We start from the raw sequence: 19105 nt of genomic DNA, 5'->3' as shown, positions 1-19105 counted from the left end.
GCCAAAGCATTTTGAAGTGCAGCTGCAACGACACAAAAGCTTAAGCTTTGCGTCACACTCAGAGCAGAAGATACATATGGATCCGCTGCAGAATTCCCTCTTCACCACAAGTGGGGCACTTGTGAACTCTGTTGATAAGAAGATGGTCCTTGTTCTGCGCGACAATACTAAGCTCTTCGGCATCTTGCGCTCATTTGACCAGTAAGCAAACGACCTCTTCAGTAGCGCTACTGACGCTCTCAGATATGGTAACTTGGTGTTACAAGATTCCTTTGAACGAATTTACGTAGAGGACTGCTTCGCGGATATCCCAAAGGGCGTCTATCTTGTCCGCGGCGAGAATGTCGTACTTATGGGCGAGATTGTACGCGACGCCTGAATACATTGCCACACTAACGCAAGGACATTGACGAAGAGGATAACATCAAACAAATAAGGATATCCAGGGACGAAGCCGAGAGCCGCTTGAAAGTGCAACTCAAGAGCAGACAGCAGATCGAAAAGGGCAAGCGGAAAACGCTACACTCACTTGGCTTTGCCACGGACCCGGAAGAGAGCAAGGAGGACCTGTACATGCTATTTTAGAAATGAGGTGAACTAGGCTTGCTACATTGTCCTGACGGGTGCTATGTGTGCATACCCAAAAATTTCAAGCTTGCTTAGGTTTCTTTGACCGGGCCTCACGAGCAATGTCCTGTCGTTTCCTTCGCAATGTGTTGACCTCTTGCTCCTTCTTTTCGTTGGAATACTTCATCTTGGCATATAGCTTCTTTTGCTTGTTCGACATCATCATACGAGCCAATTCCTTACCCTCCAGATCGCTCTTTTCGGCAGGTGTTAAAGCGGCCTTCTTCGTCGTCTTTGGTGGATTCGTCTTGTTGAAATCTGAGTAGCTGACACCAGCGGCTTCTGCTTCGAGCTCGCGTTGGGCGTCCACAGCGTCCAGCTCGGCAACTTCTGGCGTTTCTTCTTGGTCTGCATCAGGATCGTCCTCCAACGTCTCCTCGTCGGCCAGGGCGTTCTCGTCGAGAGCTTCTTCGGGGTTGTAAGCCTTTTCATCCAGCTTGGCGAACGGACTCAAGTGAGGCGGAAGAACAGCTCCTGGGCTGTAAGCGTCCACGCTTTGCAGTTGAGCGCGGTTGATGCAATCGTAGATCCATTGCGGCTGGACATAACTCCTGCCTTGATATTTGCGTTCCTGCTTCGGTCGATCGCAGACGTGATGTGTGATGGTGCTATCTGCTTCCTGGAGTGGCGAACCAGCGCCAAGAATTGGGTCCCAAGCGACTTTCCCGCCAAACGCCTTGATGACGAATTCGAGAGAGTAACGAGGCACCTCACGGGCCAAAAAGAATGTGAAATCTGAGAATAGATTGGTCGACGCACTGAGTGTAGGCTGGGCATTGGGCAAGTCCGATGTGACCCCTGTCGTTGCTGCAAAATCATCAATATCGGCATCATTGACGTTTGCCAAGTCACGCGCGTCGTTCATAACACCATCCATAGGCTCCGTGTCTGCCGCTTGTTTGCTTGCGATAGATTTGATGTTAAGCGTCGTCAAGCGATCGCCAGCGACTTTCGGTGCAGGTGATGTAGCATCGTCTTGAGAGGCAAGACCAATTTGCTCCAGCTCGAGCGCTGCTAAACCACCTGCGCTGTTCTCCTTGTCCATATTGAGACGTGGAGGATAAACCAGACCGAGCTCCGTGAACAGTCGATAATTGACAAAGCCAACAAAAGTTTGATAGAATTCCAAGAATGTGAGCATGATGCGGAAGTCAACGTCGGTCGGGACGTGCTGGCTGAACTTGAATGGTACGAGCCAGGTTATGTCCTGGCCCTTGATTTCTGCCTGATAGTAGATTCCTTTGATGGACAGGAAGACCTTGCGCAAAGCCTTTGCGCGAACAACATATGCCTCAAACTCGCGACAGAGACGGTCACAGTTCTCAATCACTGTTGCATTGACCTGATCCGAGCTCGGCATAGAGGCAAAGAGAAACAGCATCGACAGCCCATCGTCCAAATCTCGCAATGCGTCGATGAACGTCGGATATCTCTCCTTGATGATGTGATCAAGGGTGTAGGTGGGTTTCGACTGCTCCAGACGCTTTGCCGTACCATACTGTTGTTTCCCGATGGCTTTAGATAACTTGCGCGCAAAGATTTTGTGCTCTCGGAATTTGTTCAAGACTGGCTCGTGCAGCAGATACGAGATATCCTTTGTGTAGTAGAATGTGGTCGGCGCCGTACTTCCCTTGTTGGCGCGTTTCTTGTGCCTTGGCTCCCGTGGGTAAATACCTTTCAAGATGCACAGTCTTCGAAAATCGGCCAAGGTCACTTGTAATCTACATTCGTTAGTGTGTGGACCGATATGCCGAGTGCTTTACTTTTTCAATGCCATATTGCGCGAGATGAAGTTCTTGGCAGCGCCAGACTCTCCTTTCCTTTTAATCTTGGCCATCTTGTCTTTGATGCGCTAGTCGTGGATGCAGGTAAGGTGTCCTAGCTCTTGAATATTCTGAGCGCACTCGCAAGCAGCCAATTTTTTTTGTCAAAGCACCGTGGGAGCGAAATGTCCCTCGAGTTCAGGTGGCAGCTCTACTTATACATTGACATCAGCGGGAGTATGCTTTTTTCAATGGCGTACCTAGCCATACGACAGCTTGTTGACGCAACTATCTATGGCTAGCGGCTGGCTGAGAGCATCTAAGAACCGGCGACAACATTAAGCTAAGCCTTGTGCGCCTTGCCAGCCTCGAGTTCAGACAGTCGGGATGTGCTCTTGACTGAACGCAGACGCGCCACTCGAGAATTGATGCCATCGCTGCCGGGCTCCGAAAAGACGAAGTCGGGCGTCTTGAGCTTCGGCCAGTTGACATACCACAACCCGTGAGCAAAGAGATAGTGGAGCGTCCAAGCGAGAACTGCAACCCAGAAGAGGACGAAGAGCTTCATCGAGCCCCACGCGTTCGGCGACCTAGGCAGGACAATCGCAGCCACAATCATGAGAAATGCAGACCAAGCAATGTATGGAACAGATTGGACAAAGACTGGCCTGAAGTCACCAAAAGGGGTGTCGTGCGAGTCTGCTGCTCGGTAGTTCCCCAAGAAAAGATCATAGGCATCTTGTCGCGGACCATCGGCGTAGTTGTTCAAGATATAACGAACGATGGAATTCCAACCATCTTTCGCTGCCCCTTCTTTGCTGCGCTTACCTGTTCTGGTAAAGTCTGTCTTGAGGGCTCCTGTGCCAGAGTATGATTGACTGACGACGTTGGCATTATCCGCCCACATGTTGCGAAAGCTGGACTCAAATTCCCCAAATTGGCTGACATTCTCCATTGGACCCAGCACGCCAAGCGAACGAAGCTGTCTCGTCAACATCCATCGGGCCAGAGCACTTTGCACGACGTTCGTCCGATCAAGGCAGTCCATGCAATTTGTGCGCACAACAGATGCTTGTCTCTGCAAAGTGATAATCTGCTTGCCGTTCATTTCGATGTGACAATAGCCTTGCTTGATGAGGTCACTCTCCAACTGGTCAATCAAGAGCTGGACACGGTCCCATCGCATGCCTTTGCACTCATGGTGGAAGTCAAAGTAGATGTAATGAACATCGCGATTGCCAAGCTTCCGCACCACATCTTCATAGGCAACCTTCACTGGCAACTCATGGCCCTTCTGATTTACGAGGTTGACGCAAAATTGCTCTCCATATACTTCAAGTTGCTCTTCAAAATGCTTCTGAGCGGCGTCCACCGCATCATTCAGGCCAAAGACACGCATTCTGGGTTTGTATTTGAGATCATTGATCTCAGCCCAATATGCTGGAACACTGCCTCGTGTCTGAACGTAAGATAGCTTGACATGTCCATCCACCACAGACGATTCACTTTTTGGGTCCAGGAGGATCAATTGCTCGGTCTCGTTGAAATTCGATACGTGTCCGTCTGCATCAATACCCCTAGTGAAGTAGCGCGTGCCTGCTCGATGACGACTTCTCCGGGAAATGAGTGCGAAAGTCAAACGTTTGCCTTTGATGCTTGTCTGCTTAATCTCCAAGAATCCGTAAATGATTGGGATGATGAAGGAGTCCAAATCTTGATTATTTGTTTTGTTGCGCAAGTCCATCAATGGAGCCTGAGCGAAACGGTTCCAGAAGAAACGCTCGTCTGCACGAAGCCACAGTGGTTTGCTGTTGTCGCTATTAGCGATCCTTTGAATCGAATTGGTCAGATCCAGTGTATGCGAGTAGTAGAACGGTCCGGTCTTGATATGTGCCTTGAGAAGCGCGATGTACTCGAGCTCTTCCTCGTCCTTGACGCTTGATGTGCGTTTGAATCTGAGGGGCAGGAGTTCAACTTGAGTCACCGCAAATATGTCATCGCGACCAAGCCTGCCTGCCGACTTCCTACCAGTTACAGCGAGCACGTATCGGTCCAATTTCAGTGCTACGATTCCAAGCACACCATAGACACGTCGAGGCGCTGCATCAGAACTTAGGGAGATAGATGTCTTGGATGCAGTGCTGATGCTTCCTGACAATCTGTCAATGACGAGCACGCTACCTTGAGGTCCATCTTGAGCGAAACAGTACCTCTCGGTCGTTGAGGACAAGTTGAGATGTGTGCTCATGGTCAGAGAGTGCTGAGAAGGACCTCGGGCGTCAAATGACCAGTTAAGGCTTGTTAGTAGTCGCGAAAGTTAAAAGGCCTTTGCAGACGATGACGAGCGCTGGGTGTTTCGCGGGCATGCGCAAAGAAGATTGGGTTAGGTAAGTTCTCCCGCGGCAATCTCTGGGCGCGCTATTTTAGATGCTAGCGCTTGGCCAATGTGCAGATTTGCTGTCGAAATGGCCTTCGCGCCATGCTTTGCCAAGCTGCCGTTTATGTCTGATCTAGTCATGAATCTCGGCTGGTAAAAATCCTTTACAGATCTGTTTCGATCAGGCATACGGGCTCCACTAGAAAACGGTGCAGCACATCTAGATGCATGTTATGACCTGATTTCCACTCGTGCTCCAAGTCTGCCAATTGCATGGCTGAGACGTGCGCGCTCGGTCGACTAGTCCAGCTTGGGCTTGATCGCAAAAATATAGTGCCGGCCGCAGATGACGTTGGTAACATTTGCAATTGAGCCCTGAATGAGACGACTTCTCCGTGTCTGCGCCTCGGGCTCGCGCAGCAATTCTCAGGCTTGGCAGGAAGTATAAGACCTTCATTGCATCCAATTCTCTCCAAAGAAAAGCAAACATCATGGGGAATGCTGCTAGGACTATCTTTGTCACCGTGCCGCTGCTCTGCGCGACTACCGCCATGGTCTTTCAAATTATTGTCCTCATTGCTGGATTAGACTCTCCTGGCGTACGAGGCCTTTACTACATGCGTCTCGACACTCGAAACATCGTTGCTGCCTCTGCGACGCCTTTCTCGGCGATCATAAATAGTGTGGCTTCACAGCTAGGCCTTGTACATTCTCTCCAATGATCATCGTCGACAAAGGACTGACGCGATAGATGGACTACTACCAGGCAGCACTGTGGACTTACTGTTCGGGCCCAAGTAAGAATGGCTCGTTTGAAAGCCCGACAAGGTGTACACCGTCATCCACTTCCTTTTGGTTCAATCCAGTGCAGATAATACAGGACGATCTGTACGTTGGAAACGTCATCACAATCCCTCAAGATATACAAGATGACCTCGACTTGGTCAAGACAGCTTATGCCTGGTTAAAGCCAATCTGCATTGTGGCATGTGTGTTCTCGTTCCTCGCCATCCTGGCAATCTTGCCAGCTTATCGGTCGCGTTGGGGTAGCTTCTTTGCAACAATCATCTCCTTCGTTGCTGCTCTCTTCTCTGTTGGACAAGCAGTTGTTGCGACCGTTCTTTTTTCAATCTTCTCCTCGGTCATCAATGACAATCTGCCTGGTCAGCCATAGTCCCACCCTGAAAACAAGCTAACCTAAATTAGACCTTAACGTCAAGGCATCCCTCGGTACACCCATGTTTGTCTTAGCATGGCTATCAGCGGGATTTTCTCTGGTTGCTTTCATCTTTGTTCTTTTCACACTATGCTGTTGCAAACCAGAAACACGTCGGACTCGCGAATACAGAGATAAGTCAGCACCGCGCTCGTCAACTAGCAGTAGCCGCATGGTAAACTGACAGAAGATACGGTTACCTCACGTATTTATTGGTCAACGCAGTCCAGATGAATGATCCTTGCATTTGATATTCGGATTTGCGAATGAAGGTTCCCAAGCCTTAGTACTTATCTACCAAGAATCTTGTCTATGAACTAAGCTGACGATGCTTGTCATTCAAAATTGATACCAAATCGTCCAAGCTTCACATCAATGAGGCCATCTTCTCTATCAAGCTTTCCGAGTATCGTCAATAGCCCGCCAATTTGTGCTACGACACATGAATTGCCAGCATACTCGGCAGTCCCTTCCGAACCAGTAAAGTTTGCGGCAACGAATACAAGATTGGTTCTTTCGGCCCAGGCAGGACCCAATCTCCTGAGCCAGTACTTCATCGTGCTCAGAGGATCTTGGTCGTCGCTTGATTTGAGCCAAGCCATCGGTACCAGTACCAATGTAGCCTTTGATTCAATGACATGATGTCCAAATTCGTAAGCATCCCATGGCGCGAGAAATTGGTGAGGATTGAGATCCATACAGATGCCCACAGCGGCTGTCACCGTCTGTAGAGCACCTGCTCTGCGAAACGGTAGAGCAATAGAACAGAAACTTGGTCCTTCGTGCGCCCAACTTTCATCTGTGCTGAATAAGTGCTTCTTGCGATAGTTGCTCAGGAGACCGTCCTGGTACTTGCTGTTGACAATCATAGCCGAATTATAGCATTTATCACCAGAACGCTCTGGGTATCCGATTACGACGCTGGCGGATAACGTGCGGCTGAGGTCTGCTGCGAATTCGAAGCTGGATCCTTCGCCACTTATCTCAAGATACGGCTCAATAGCCTGCCGCGAAGAATGATTGTAACCCGACAGAGCCAGCTCAGGCATGATCACAAGATCAACCTGAGCCTTTTCACGTATAAGAGAGCGAAGCAGACCGTAACATGTTGCTTTGTTGCGCTGAATGTCGCCCAGTCGTGGTGTATATTGCAGAACCGCGATTCGCATCGAGCTGGGTGATTCGCAATTGCAAACAAAGCTTATAAAGTCTTCACCAATTTTGCAAAGCACAACTCAGTCTAGCGATCATACAAAGAATTCTCTTGGAAGAGCACTAGATTGAGTAGAAAGGATGTTTTGCATTCGACTGCTTGGGTTCTCTTGTAAGTAGCAGTCAATGACAGACAGAGTGTTAGTCAAGCTGGAGTTGCAAAGATTGGTCTTGTTTCGACGTTTGCTGAGCTATAGTATGCGAGGTTTTGTTGTTGATGCCACGCTACCGGTTGAGACGGTCGGGCCGGCTCCGTCATTTAGTTCTGTCCTTGTGTCTCGCGACGACGTCAGTGCGCGCGTTCTATCGACGCACAACTATTCGTCAAGATCTCATTTGAATCACGGACAACCATGGCTAAAGAGAGAGCCCGTCGCGACTCGGGGCAAAGCACAGATAGTGTGCAGGCGAGCGTACAAGGAGTCGGTGCGGGCCTGGAAGGCGCTGCAAAGGGCGGCAGCGACGTAGCCGAGACCATCTCCCATTTTCACTAGTATGTTGGGCTCTGAGTTCCTTTGACATACCTCCTAACGTCAGTGCACCAACTGCAGTTGCTCTGTTGCCAGTATTAGCATCTCTTATCGTTGGATCCGACTTGACTGACCTGACACTTCTACTTCTGGTCGCAATATATTTGCACAACTGTGTCACGGTGCCAGCGGACTACTACAAGCACTCAAGAAGGCGCTACAAATCTATAGATACAGCGAATCTATCAGAGAGCCAGGCATCGGCATTGCGAAAGCAGAGGGCGAATGAGCTGCACGCCTTCTTCGGTCTTATCGTAGGACCGATCCTCGGCGCGTGTCTTTTGCATTATGTACGCACTATCATGGGGAGGCCAACAAACGGTCTGATCAGCAACTTCAATATTACGATATTTGTCCTTGCAGCGGAAATCAGGCCTATAAAGATCGCCCACGAGTTCTTGAGCTCAAGGTCTGATCATCTACACGAAGAACTGCAAGATGTACCCCCGAGCAAGTACGATGCTCTAGCACACAAGTTCGACGATCTCTTGCAAGATTTTTCTCTTTTGCAGCAAAAAGTATCGAGTGACGACAGCAGCATGAGGAAGAATGTGTCAGGTATCGTTACTCACGCTAGCGATGATAGTGGGCAGCTAGACGCTGTCAAGTCGGCCGTGCGACATTTCGAACGACAGAACCACCAAGAGAAGAAACTTTTACGTGCTCAGTTGCAAGAGCTTGGGGCGCGCTTGGATCGCCTTGAGCGCCGTAATCTTGATTTGCCGACACATAACACGCCGGGGTCAGCATTTGAGAGCATTATGACGTTTCCTATGCGACTGTTTTATCGTTGCTGGACGATCTTGACATTTCCTTTCAGACTTCTGCATCGAAGTGGATGAATGCAGTCAACCTTACGATGTGTTCAGCGAATCCTCACTGTCCGTTATTTCGTGGAGCAATTCAGTAGTTTGAGAGCATTTTCTATGATTTCTTCATTTCTTACGCGGTGTCGAGCAATACTGAAAGGAGATGTGAATGCAATGTGAACTAGACAGAGACTTCAGAGTGTCTTTTGTTGCCGTACTCCCTTTTTCGTGTTGTCGCGCCATCTGAATTGGGCCAGCGACAGCCCTGGAGCTGAAGGGTGAGAGCTATTCAAGCTTCGAACATCAACAACGCGTGAACGCCAAGCCAAAAGCAATTGAGCAACTCAAACCTCAACTGACAGACCCTCATTCGCAGCTATGTTCAACTTCCAGAAACTCAACAAGCAATCTCTTGCACTGGCCGCGCGTCAGTTCTCGTCTTCGGCTTCGCGGCGCGACGCAGCAACTTGCCAATTGTTGGGCAAGTTTGGTTCGACGCCAGCCCGATTTGAAACGAAGGCAGGGCAAATTGGCTATCGCTATCTCTTCGCCGTCAATCGCGGACTCGGCGAGACGCAAACGACGTCCTGGTTCAATGTTTCCACGTTTGACAAGTATGCAATCGAAAGGTTCGAAGCAGAGGACTTCAAGGGCGCCAAGGCGCTCATCAATGCGGCATTCTCGGTTTCCTCTACTAAGAACGAGGACGGGACTTATACAGACCTTGTGAACATCAGACAGACGAGCATGCACATCATTGCGCGCAGTCAGAAGCGACAGGCTGAACAAGAACAAGTGTAAAGGAATTGTCGAAAGAATTAGCGCAAAAACATTGAAAGCTAGACAGAACTGGTTTCAGACTAAACAGACGATTGTGCTGCCTCGGAAAAGACCTTGATCTTGTGCGGGGAGCATGGAACGCCAGTTTCACTCCAGACGCGAGCTTGTGTTTTGCTCGATGTCTTTTGATTGTGACCGCGATCAAGCTCCATGATGCCATTCTTCTCGCCGTCGCTAGAAGTCCCTGCCTGAGAAGAAATGGACTGCACGCCCTTCATGTCGTACTCTGAGTCGAGGGAAGTTGCGCTGGTCGACAACCGCGACCTGCCGATGCTGAGCAATCTGCTTGTCATCCGGGAGGCAAAGGCCGGGAGGGAGATCTTCTCGACACGATCGACCACCTTGCCGAGTCCGACGGCACGAGCCCATCGCTTGTACGCCTTATTCGCTTCCCTGCCAACGCCAAACATGGCAGTAAAGAAGAAAGCCGACAGCGGGAACACATAGTACAGGAAGCTGACTTTATCCGCAACTCCGTAGAAAATCGCGATTTTGCCCTTGTCGTTCTTCCAAAACGGCGACAACTCCTTTAGGTTGTATGGTGCAGTCTGAGCGCCAGGTCCCACAAAGTGATTAAACTTCTGATAACTCTCGACAATGGCAAGAGGAACGAAGAAAGCCAATGCCCCAAATGCAAGCACAAACAGTCGAATGAACCTGGCTGAGCTGAGCCCAGACTGCGACATATGCAGAATCTCCTGGAATTCCTTCCTCTTTTTGTACAGTGCCAGAATGATGAGGATCGCATAGACAGCACAAGCCAAGGCGAGGATCGGCGACGGCAAGAGATAGATGACTGTCAATTTCGTGTTCGGCAGTGCCATACGACAGCCAAAGGTTGGTTGGATCAGGTATCGGTTTGGGTTCAGAAACAGACCTTGTACCATCAGGGCGAGGACCGGCAAAGTGTATATGATGGCTAAGTCTGTGAGGGCTTGCCGAGTTTTATTGACATGACTTGTTGCTGAAGCGCCTCGACTTCGAAGGATGCCAGACAGATAGCGCAAGATGGCCAGCCCACAGCCTAGACATATGATTTGCATGACGTCCAAGAAGCGTATTGCAACGTCGCAATAGCCAGGTCCGGTGGGAACGGGATTCTTGAGCTCTTGCCAGACAGTTGCATTCACCGCTGTGAAGAGACATCCGAAGGAGATGGTCGCAAAGAGACAACAAACGGCCAGATTACGGTTGCTGATGTGAAATGGCATCGGGATGAGTATAATGACGCTGGCAATGTAGTTGATCGCAGCAAAGCCTGCATTGTGTATCATCTTGGAAATGAAATCTGGTTGAACTGGGCAAGCATGCAGATAGAGGACCCTACATATAGCGCTGAGGTACGATGCAAGACATTCAGAGGCTTTGTTGCCGTTGTCGCAAAGTTGCGTCAAGAACAAGTGAAAAGTTACCCCTTTTAGCTTTCAAGAGACAACGGATTTTGTAAAGCGCAATCGAAATTATTGAACATGCAAAACAGGCAGATGCGACCCGCCACAATTGCACCGACGTGGCACATAGGCGAAAGCTGGCTTTGTATCATCGAGGTCGACTTACAATTGTATATCGGGTCTGTGCGAACAAGCTCCTTTGTTAATATGTGAAAGCACAAATGCCGCTAGCTCAAGCTGTGTTTCCGACAAGCGTATCATGCAGCCACTAGTCTCAAGGCACTGAAGCGACATTGCCAGCTAGAGCAGCTTCCATGATGAGGTTGTCTGATTGAGAATAGTGTGGCGAGCCGAGGGATACTCCCAAAATGTCATACCAGCTGGATGCGATAGCCGCACACTGGAGAAGGCTAGCTGCGGCCTGCAGGTCAAAATCGAGCGTCAAATAGCAGGACAAGCATCACGGCACTGCTCACTGTCATACAGCAGCTTCACCCTTCGTGAAAAGACAAGATCTTCATTGCTAGAGCCAATTCAACTGCTCTCTCTTGTTGATCGACCTCATGGCCCACTCGTATGCAGGAGCCATTTCAGGTTGTGGATGCGGAAAAGAGCAAGAATCTTATTGTCATTTGGCCCCTTCTCTCTTTCGAATCCGAAGCGCTGCAGTGTTTTGTTCGCTCTCGCATTGATGGTGGATGTTTCCATCTTGACAAGGTCCAGGTCCTTCGTTGTTCTAGCGTATTGCAATGCTTCGTTCATTAGGTCTCCACCAAGGCCACTGTGTCTGTACCGGCTGCGAACAAACCAATACGGTATTTCAGCTTCATTCGAATCGATTGAGCGTAGCACAAGTACTGCGACCAGAGCATCGCCGTATGTTGCTACCCAGCACTTAAATCCCGAAGTCTTGATGGCTTGTTCAGGATTTTGCAGAAATGAATCATGCTGCAACGTCGTCTTTGTTTTTCTCTCATAGTAATAGAATACAGGGTAATCGACAGAAACCAGAAAGAGAGCTGTGAAAGCGGACACCAGGAACACGAAACGGCCCCAATCTGAGGAGTGCCAAGGATTGTATTTGCGTATAGCGAACGCCAGTGCCAGGAAGTACACACTTAGAAGCGGCAAGCTTCGATAAATGTAGTGATTCGTCATACGTGCTTGCTGCATCAGGTTGTTCAAGATGAATTCTTTTACCGTCTTGCAGTCGCTCGATACGCAGGCTCGTATCTGGAGCTCGCGAGCTGACAGATCAACAAGAGTAGCATCCGTAACTTCACGAGGCAAACCCTCCATCACTGCCTAGACTTGATGAGTCGTCCTTCAAAAGACGAGTGTCTGCCGCCGGAACTGAAGCATGCCAGGTGTCTGTTTGCGTCACTCATGAACGCGTGAGACCAAACTTCAAAATTACACCCGTAGACCTTTTCTTGGCGCGTACGTACCGTTTCGATACCGACAGTACTGCTGTGTCCTCGCAAACGCCCAGCTGGAACTTTGTCAAAGGCCACAAATACCAGTGAACCTTAAAACTGCTCAAGTCAGACGATCATGGGCCGACCGACGTCTAAGAAAACCCTTGGACTTGGCAAGTCGTTGATAAATGATCAATATCGACATGGTCAGCACTCTGCGCACTCCTCTCGGCATGCTGCCGACGTCGACAGTTACGGCTCCAACGCGAATTTACGTTCCGTCACCCAAGAGAGGCCGCTTGAAGAATTTTTGAGCACTGCTGAGCTTGCCAACACAGACTTTACCGCTGAGAAGCAGAACGTCAAGATTATCGCCACCGGCCAATTTAACCCGTATTTATTGACGCCGGAGCAGGAGAATGAGCGGCGTGCGAAGCATCGTCAATTCGTGCAATCTTTGACAGTTCCGCGACGCCCGCCATGGACTTCTGACACAACCCCGACGGAGCTTGACAGGAACGAAAAGGATGCCTTTCTAGCTTGGCGCCGTCATCTAGCAGAGCTACAGGAGAATCACGACCTATTGCTGACACCATTTGAGCGCAATCTCGAGGTTTGGAGGCAATTGTGGAGAGTCATTGAACGATCAGATCTCATCGTGCAGATTGTGGATGCCCGGGATCCCTTGTTGTTTCGCAGTACAGATCTGGAAAACTATGTCAAAGAAATTGATCCTGCCAAGCGCAATCTGTTACTCGTTAACAAAGCGGACCTCATGACACCCGCTCAGCGACGTGCTTGGGCGCAGTATTTTGACGCCGAGGGCATCAGATACAGTTTCTTCAGCGCCCACATGGCCAAGGAAGAACTCGAACGTCAAGCTCACACGCAAGATGCGCCGTCGCCTAGACAATCGCAATCAAGTGCCAGTTCCGAAGAAGGGGAAACATTAGAAGCGGAATTTTCTGACGGCACCCTCTCATCTGCCGAGAGCTTGGAGAGCTTGGAACCTGTTGGCTCAAATGTGCTCCAACCGTCTTCTGGTTCGGAGGGAGCGCAAGACCCAACAATCTTGACGATTGATCAACTAGAAGAGCTCTTCATCGCTAGTGCGCCCAAGCCTTCGCTCGACGAGAGCGGAGTGCCGCTGAAGCTTTCAATCGGACTAGTCGGCTATCCTAATGTCGGAAAGAGTAGTACGATCAATGCTCTTGTAGGAGCCAAGACTGTATCTGTTTCTTCCACGCCAGGGAAAACAAAACACTTCCAAACAATCCAGCTGTCCGACCAAGTCGTCTTGGTAGATTGCCCCGGACTAGTATTTCCAAATTTCGCTTCTTCGCAGGCCGATCTGGTCTGCGCCGGAGTGCTACCAATTGACCAACTACGGGAATATTCGGGGCCAGCAGCGCTAGTTGCACAACGAATACCGCGCGCATACCTTGAAGCTGCTTATGGCATAGTCATTCACATGAAAAGTGAAGAAGAGGGAGGCTCGGGCACACCCACGGCGGAAGAGCTGCTCACGGCGTATGCCCTATCGCGAGGTTTCACAAAGGCCGGACAAGGCAACCCAGATGAGAGCAGAGCCGCCCGCTATGTGCTCAAAGATTATGTTCTTGGGAAGCTTCTTTACGTTGAGCCTCCTCCCGACACGGTCTCCGGTCAAGAGTTCAACCAGGAATCTTATACAACAGATCACTTTGCAACCAAGAAACGAGCTCCGGCTTCTCATGTTCCTGCTCATGCAAGTACCTATGTCAACCATCCAATCGTGAGGCCTTCCGGAGGACTGGCATCTGGTCGAGTCGACGATGCCTTCTTCGACAGGAACAAAGAGGTCAATGCGAAAATCAAAGGCCAACAGAGTTTAGCTTCAAGAGGTGCCCGAGGCACCGTCAACGGCAAAGTTATCATGTATCCGTACCAAGAGCGCTTGAACGATGATGGCTCGAAAAAGAATGACATCCCTGTTGGAAAAATGCTGACAGGGCGCAAAGCGCGACTGATGGCCGACATTGATTCTGGTGCGAATGCTGAAAAATCTTCGAAGAAACACTTCAAAGCGAATCGCAAGCAGAAAGTGCGCCCTGCCATGAACTAAGTCTGCAAGCACGTTCACAATGCTTTGCAAGAGCTGCGGCGAGGTCTTGTCATTATCTTCATTTGGCCACTCAATCACTCGTTCAACGAACATGAAACTCGAGCGGAGAGAGCACTTGAGGGCCAAGTGTCTTCAGGCCTGTCAATCATTGACACGGCATTCTTGCAGACCCGACGCACCTATGATGGTAAGGGAACGCCGTGAAAAATATCGCAGACAAAATTTCAGCCAAAAATTTCTATCACAAATAATAGATAGATTTGGTCAATGTGCAAATACGCATTGAGGCCTAAACAGATCGCTCGCCTCACGGTGGCTTTCTGTATCAGATGGTACTGTGGAGCCGTCCAAAACTCAAATAACCAATTGCTGGGAAATTGTGTCGACACCATTTCATATCGCAAATTATGTTGAATGTAGCTGGCCAGTCATTCAGACAGCAATTGAAACACGAAACATTTCGTAGCATTACGATGCTATGTCGCAAATCTTGGCGTGCTGAGCTGATGTCCTTCACTCACCTGTGCGATCTTCAATCGGGATTCCAAACAGAGTCTCAAACTCAGGCACAACATCATGCAGAAATTGTAAAACCACTACGCCATACTAAATCAAGGCACTGTGACACATCTGAGGAAAATCATTTAGCACAACGATCTTCCTGGCTCAAAGGGTTCTCTTCATATAGCCTTCATTTGAAAGTCTGCTGGGGCTCTTTCCCGAATGTCCCTCCCCTCGCGAGCCTGTCCCGATGTACAATCTGCCCCGAGCTACTTTGAACTCGGCTTAGCTCATGACTTATAAGGTGGGAAAGCACTGCGCCATTTATAGACCAGATGGCATAGATGTTCTGCTTCGGGAATTTTGAGCATGAGGCACAGACGTTCGTGAAGTCATTCAAGTGAAGCTAGCGCCTCCCTCATGGCAGTCGCTCTCACTTCACTACCAATTCCCAAGCTGAAAGATGGGAATCCAGTCGAGTCCAGTTCTGCCGAGAAATGCACATCTATGTTTTACACAATCCAATACCGTACGATCTGCCCGAAACCGCACATCCTAGGCATTGACGAGTCACGCTGGCTGAAGTGGGAGCGATACCCACGGTACATCAGGCCCAGGATGCCAGAGGCAGAGGACACTCTACAGTACTTTTCTTTCTTATGTATCTGCATTCAATACTATCAAGTAGCTATGAGTCTAAAATGTAATGCTAGAAATGAAATGAATGCCTTCACAAATGTCTGTGATTAGACGAACAGTGCGGGTTCTCCTCCAGGGCTGGAACCAGCAAGCTGCTCCTTTCCTGCAGGCATACCCGCTAAAACACCCATTGTTTTATGCGCGCTTGGCGCATGATTGAACTCGCCGGACGGTACGACCAATGTCACGATCCATGATTGCCTCCAGCTGAACCTCGCTGTAACGACGAGACCGCTGGAAGACACAGTGCACAAAGGCCGCTCTCTGGATGCTGATGTCTCTCATGGCCTTCGTTGCAGCTGGGCAGACCAAATCGACGCAAGATGGGTGGCGTTCCCGGTAAGCTGCTTGCCAAACGCGTTCTGCAACTGCGCACTCGACAAAAAGGTTGGAGCGTCTCCTCCTCGTCCTGCATGCATTGGACGCATCTTGTGTTTCGAAAATTGTTGATGAAGCGTGGATCGCACCCGTACCAACGCCCCTCATGGCTACCAGGATAAAGACTGCCAAGAGAGAGAAGGTGGAGTATGTCTTCCGTGATCGGATGTCGGTGGCGGATGTGGCGCAAGAATAGGCACCATTTCTTCCATTGTTCCATTCCCACCTGTACCTTTCTCTCTTGTCCAAATGGGCAGAATGACGAGCGTTCAGTCTCGTGGAAATAGGCCGTGACTTTTTCGAAGGCGCTCTCGTGAACCTTTTGGCCAGGTGCCCAGAGTAAAGAACTTGTATGGAAAACCGGTGAGGCGTGCATATCAGCAGATGTGCGGCCAAGTTTTAGAATTCTCCGGCCAGTAGGTAAGTTCTGTGCTGTGATTGGCGATACGCGGCCGGTCAATAAGCTCATGCCAAGCATCGAGGTAGACGCGCCAGCGTGGTGGTAGTGCTACCCTTGCATTCCCGCACAGCTTTTTTTTAATTTGTTTCCTTCATTGCTATAGACTACAGGTTTGGTATAATAAGTAGGATGAAATGAGCTCTACAAACCTATGTGCGGGACTGGCTCTTTTTTATATATTTCCTTCATTGCTATAAATGTGAAGCAATAGCGAATGCATGGCGAAAGCCCGATGAACAGGGCTTGAACTGCTAAGACATGAACGTATTAAAGGGTGTTGTTACTGTTGTTGTTACTACGGAATTGCTGTGATGGGATTTAGCTCTAAAAAAAGCTACGTCGTGCTCAGCTCAACTACTGTCCCCCATAATAAGAGGGAAGCGAAACAGAGAATCCAGCCACCCAAGGGTGCTCAGACTCTCCACGCCGGACAACGCATAGTGCCATAAGGCTATTTGCTGGTCATAGAAGACACAGCTAGAGTATTCTCAGGTAGCGCCCGTTGACTTTGCTGATGACAGCGTTGACAATGCGCGACACGAAGGAGAGATGTTCTTTCGGTGGGTCGACAATGATTTGCATGATGTCGGCAGGGCTCGAGTCAGGCCAACGCAGCCGTATGTCCGCCAGTTGAGCTTCGTGGTCGCAGCATTCGAGCAGTGCATGCTGCAGAGTCTCCACAACATCGCCGGTCGGCTTGCATGCCGGGCAGGAGCGATCCAGCTCGTCATCCCTGTGTCTTCTCCCTCTATTGACCATGAGCTGGTCATTACTGCCGCGCATACGCGCAATCCATCTGCCAGCATATCCGTCCTGCATCTTGACATAAGGCCTTTGCTCCTTGAACTCCTCGAACGAGACTGGTGTAATGTGTCTGTATAGCGCGTTGTTGGCACATTCATGCACCCAGTTCTCATAGTGCGTCTTCCAGAGCGACTCAGTGAAGTCTTTGCGGCACGTTGGAGAGCCGAGAGTCGCGCCGGAGCCATTGAGAAGTGTAGAGATCTGGCTGTACCACGTTTTGCCTGCAGTATCGTCTTGAGCGTTGATCTTGGCTTGTTCAAAAGCAAAATGGGCGAGGCGATTGTCGGTAAGGTTCTCCAGGTAGTCTGCAAAGCCAATGGCAATCTGCTTCCTCCTTTCTGCTACAGGCAGAATCGCCAGGTCCACAATAGCCAGCAGTCTTGCAGCATGACGCGTGAGGCCAAAGGTTTGACGACACCAGTCGGTCTGCACCTGCTGCATCGCTTTGAGGTCTTCCGACCCGCCATCAAACGAGATCTCGGCGCCAAAAATGACATGACAGTCGACGAAATTGAGGTAAAGCGTACGCAGTTCAGACAGGCACATGTGGCCAAAAACCTTGTCAAGTGAGCCTATTTGGAACCTACCAACTCTGGCGCGTTCCAGCATGCTAGCATTGTGTTTTGTGCTTGACCAGGTTGGCTTGCTGCTCAGGTGAATGCCTAAATACTTGTAGGAGGCACACTCTTGAATCAAGGCGCGAGGCGCTTCAGGCGTCCGCCCGGGCAAGGAGAGCTCAATTGCACCGAGTTTTGCTCTAATCTTCCCATGCAGGTGTACTTGGAACTGTGTCTTCTCGGTGTTGATGAGCATTCGATTCCGGCGTTACCATTCATGCGTCTGCAGCAATTTGTCGTTCAGGTCGTCCATAGAGTCAGACACCAATACAATGTCGTCTGCCAAGAACATGCAGCCAACTTCTCGGTCGGCCAATTTCGGTGTATGCGGGGAACTTGTCATCTCGAGGTCAGCCATGTAAATGTTGAATAGAAGTGGTGATAGAACGTCGCCCTGAATGACGCCGTCATGGACGTCGAAGACCTCCGAATAACCATTGTCTGTCTGTATGCAAGCTTTCGTGTTTGTGTACAATGCCATGATGGCCGTCAGTAGTCGGCCCGTGAGGCCGTAATTCTTCAGCTTCTGCATGAGGACACGGCGTTCAACCAAATCGAAAGCTTTCCTGAGGTCAACGAAACAGGTAAAAAGCGGCTTGCCGTCCTTCTTGTACGTTTCCTTGATGATTCTGAACGTGAGAGCATTGTCACATGTGCGAAAGGTCTTTCGAAAACCGCCTTGACAATCTGGAACGATACGTAATGCATTGCTCCATGCCGTCAGCTTGAAGTTTAGAATCGTCGTGAAGAGTTTTCTGAATATTGGTTGAAGCGTGACTCCTCTGTAGCTGTCTGCAACCGTCTTGAGACCCTTGTTCTTGTAGATTGGAACGATACGACCAAGGCCCCAAGATGCTGGGATAGAACCCGAATCCAGCATGTCATTGAACAAGTCCGCCACCTCTAGATCGTTCAGCCCTCTGACTTCTTGCACAGTTATGCCATCGAGACCAGGGGCAGAGCTCGTTTTCAGCATCTTCTTGGCAACCGCGACGTCAGCTGCAGACCAAACCATGCCTGCATGCGCCGTAGCGCACACAAAGTCCTGTACTGATGCGCCTCTCTTCCTTGCTGCTTCCACCTGCGATGCTACATTAGACGGGTTAGTAAGGAAACGCTCCATCTCCTCTTCATTGAATGTGCCTGACGGCAGATCGCCGAGAAGGTCCTTGAAATGTCTCAGAATCTCGCCATCATCCACGGGACAGCCCTTCTTCTTCTTTCCGATGGCCTCGAGTAGCTTGACATAGTATTCCCGCCTCCCCCTGACACCAGACAGCCACTCCCGCCATTCCTTCTTCTGAAGCTTTCGCAGACGCTTGAGGCGCCGTTTGATATTCCTTCTTAGGCGCTGACACG

General features: G+C 49.9%; 11 protein-coding genes across 11 annotated transcripts; 5 read left to right on the top strand and 6 right to left on the bottom strand.

Moving 5' to 3' along the window:
* Positions 1-76: 76 nt before the first annotated feature.
* Positions 77-585, top strand: BCR37DRAFT_342569 (uncharacterized protein; the record flags this gene model as incomplete). Its single annotated transcript, XM_040867437.1, has 3 exons — positions 77-201; positions 244-364; positions 403-585. The coding sequence occupies 3 exons, from the start codon at positions 77-79 to the stop codon at positions 583-585; spliced, it is 429 nt and encodes a 142-aa protein (XP_040728280.1).
* BCR37DRAFT_9657 (Pescadillo N-terminus-domain-containing protein) lies at positions 219-2503 on the bottom strand. The gene is made up of 2 exons (XM_040872548.1): positions 2391-2503; positions 219-2348 (listed from the first exon to the last, which is right to left on the bottom strand). The coding sequence occupies exons 1-2, from the start codon at positions 2462-2464 to the stop codon at positions 650-652; spliced, it is 1773 nt and encodes a 590-aa protein (XP_040728279.1). The 5' UTR covers positions 2465-2503; the 3' UTR covers positions 219-649.
* Positions 2487-5126, bottom strand: BCR37DRAFT_375676 (inositol polyphosphate phosphatase). The gene has a single exon (XM_040868431.1). The coding sequence runs from the start codon at positions 4636-4638 to the stop codon at positions 2734-2736; it is 1905 nt and encodes a 634-aa protein (XP_040728278.1). The 5' UTR covers positions 4639-5126; the 3' UTR covers positions 2487-2733.
* BCR37DRAFT_9831 (actin cortical patch SUR7/pH-response regulator pali) lies at positions 4949-6243 on the top strand. The gene is made up of 3 exons (XM_040872559.1): positions 4949-5471; positions 5519-5930; positions 5974-6243. Exons 1-3 carry the CDS (start codon positions 5259-5261, stop codon positions 6165-6167), a joined length of 819 nt encoding a protein of 272 aa, XP_040728277.1. The 5' UTR covers positions 4949-5258; the 3' UTR covers positions 6168-6243.
* A 12-nt stretch (positions 6244-6255) lies between these two features.
* Positions 6256-7595, bottom strand: BCR37DRAFT_375673 (carbon-nitrogen hydrolase). The gene has a single exon (XM_040868430.1). It carries the CDS (start codon positions 7150-7152, stop codon positions 6319-6321), a length of 834 nt encoding a protein of 277 aa, XP_040728276.1. The 5' UTR covers positions 7153-7595; the 3' UTR covers positions 6256-6318.
* Positions 7454-8677, top strand: BCR37DRAFT_375672 (uncharacterized protein). Its single transcript, XM_040868429.1, has 2 exons — positions 7454-7688; positions 7733-8677. The coding sequence occupies exons 1-2, from the start codon at positions 7549-7551 to the stop codon at positions 8565-8567; spliced, it is 975 nt and encodes a 324-aa protein (XP_040728275.1). The 5' UTR covers positions 7454-7548; the 3' UTR covers positions 8568-8677.
* Positions 8678-8912: 235 nt separating this feature from the next.
* BCR37DRAFT_390301 (uncharacterized protein) lies at positions 8913-9335 on the top strand (the record flags this gene model as incomplete). The annotated part of the gene is made up of 1 exon (XM_040870828.1): positions 8913-9335. One exon carries the CDS (start codon positions 8913-8915, stop codon positions 9333-9335), a length of 423 nt encoding a protein of 140 aa, XP_040728274.1.
* Positions 9336-9394: 59 nt separating this feature from the next.
* Positions 9395-10648, bottom strand: BCR37DRAFT_390300 (pheromone A receptor-domain-containing protein; the record flags this gene model as incomplete). Its single annotated transcript, XM_040870827.1, has 1 exon — positions 9395-10648. One exon carries the CDS (start codon positions 10646-10648, stop codon positions 9395-9397), a length of 1254 nt encoding a protein of 417 aa, XP_040728273.1.
* Positions 10649-10987: 339 nt separating this feature from the next.
* On the bottom strand, positions 10988-12129 carry BCR37DRAFT_9643 (acyl-CoA N-acyltransferase). The gene has a single exon (XM_040872546.1). The coding sequence runs from the start codon at positions 12062-12064 to the stop codon at positions 11327-11329; it is 738 nt and encodes a 245-aa protein (XP_040728272.1). The 5' UTR covers positions 12065-12129; the 3' UTR covers positions 10988-11326.
* An 84-nt stretch (positions 12130-12213) lies between these two features.
* On the top strand, positions 12214-14776 carry BCR37DRAFT_363503 (uncharacterized protein). The gene has a single exon (XM_040868245.1). It carries the CDS (start codon positions 12320-12322, stop codon positions 14285-14287), a length of 1968 nt encoding a protein of 655 aa, XP_040728271.1. The 5' UTR covers positions 12214-12319; the 3' UTR covers positions 14288-14776.
* Positions 14777-15476: 700 nt separating this feature from the next.
* BCR37DRAFT_375667 (uncharacterized protein) lies at positions 15477-16422 on the bottom strand. The gene has a single exon (XM_040868428.1). It carries the CDS (start codon positions 16341-16343, stop codon positions 15672-15674), a length of 672 nt encoding a protein of 223 aa, XP_040728270.1. The 5' UTR covers positions 16344-16422; the 3' UTR covers positions 15477-15671.
* Between the last annotated feature and the right edge of the window lie 2683 nt (positions 16423-19105).

The sequence above is a fragment of the Protomyces lactucae-debilis genome, assembly GCF_002105105.1.
Source record: "Protomyces lactucae-debilis strain 12-1054 chromosome Unknown BCR37scaffold_1, whole genome shotgun sequence".
In the NCBI taxonomy this organism is placed as follows: domain Eukaryota; kingdom Fungi; phylum Ascomycota; class Taphrinomycetes; order Taphrinales; family Protomycetaceae; genus Protomyces; species Protomyces lactucae-debilis.
This window is presented reverse-complemented; position numbering and strand designations above follow the sequence as displayed.

Bases quoted from the DNA above. Each gene is read 5' to 3' on its own strand.
- BCR37DRAFT_9657 (XM_040872548.1), bottom strand. From the start codon at position 2,464: ATGGCCAAGATTAAAAGGAAAGGAGAGTCTGGCGCTGCCAAGAACTTC. The intron at 2,349-2,390 runs GTAAAGCACTCG...TAACGAATGTAG, and splicing joins CGCAATATGGCATTGAAAAA to ATTACAAGTGACCTTGGCCG.
- BCR37DRAFT_375676 (XM_040868431.1), bottom strand. From the start codon at position 4,638: ATGAGCACACATCTCAACTTGTCCTCAACGACCGAGAGGTACTGTTTC.
- BCR37DRAFT_9831 (XM_040872559.1), top strand. From the start codon at position 5,259: ATGGGGAATGCTGCTAGGACTATCTTTGTCACCGTGCCGCTGCTCTGC. The intron at 5,472-5,518 runs GTACATTCTCTC...CTGACGCGATAG, and splicing joins TGGCTTCACAGCTAGGCCTT to ATGGACTACTACCAGGCAGC. The intron at 5,931-5,973 runs GTCAGCCATAGT...AACCTAAATTAG, and splicing joins CATCAATGACAATCTGCCTG to ACCTTAACGTCAAGGCATCC.
- BCR37DRAFT_375673 (XM_040868430.1), bottom strand. From the start codon at position 7,152: ATGCGAATCGCGGTTCTGCAATATACACCACGACTGGGCGACATTCAG.
- BCR37DRAFT_375672 (XM_040868429.1), top strand. From the start codon at position 7,549: ATGGCTAAAGAGAGAGCCCGTCGCGACTCGGGGCAAAGCACAGATAGT. The intron at 7,689-7,732 runs GTATGTTGGGCT...TCCTAACGTCAG, and splicing joins ACCATCTCCCATTTTCACTA to TGCACCAACTGCAGTTGCTC.
- BCR37DRAFT_9643 (XM_040872546.1), bottom strand. From the start codon at position 12,064: ATGGAGGGTTTGCCTCGTGAAGTTACGGATGCTACTCTTGTTGATCTG.
- BCR37DRAFT_363503 (XM_040868245.1), top strand. From the start codon at position 12,320: ATGGGCCGACCGACGTCTAAGAAAACCCTTGGACTTGGCAAGTCGTTG.
- BCR37DRAFT_375667 (XM_040868428.1), bottom strand. From the start codon at position 16,343: ATGCTTGGCATGAGCTTATTGACCGGCCGCGTATCGCCAATCACAGCA.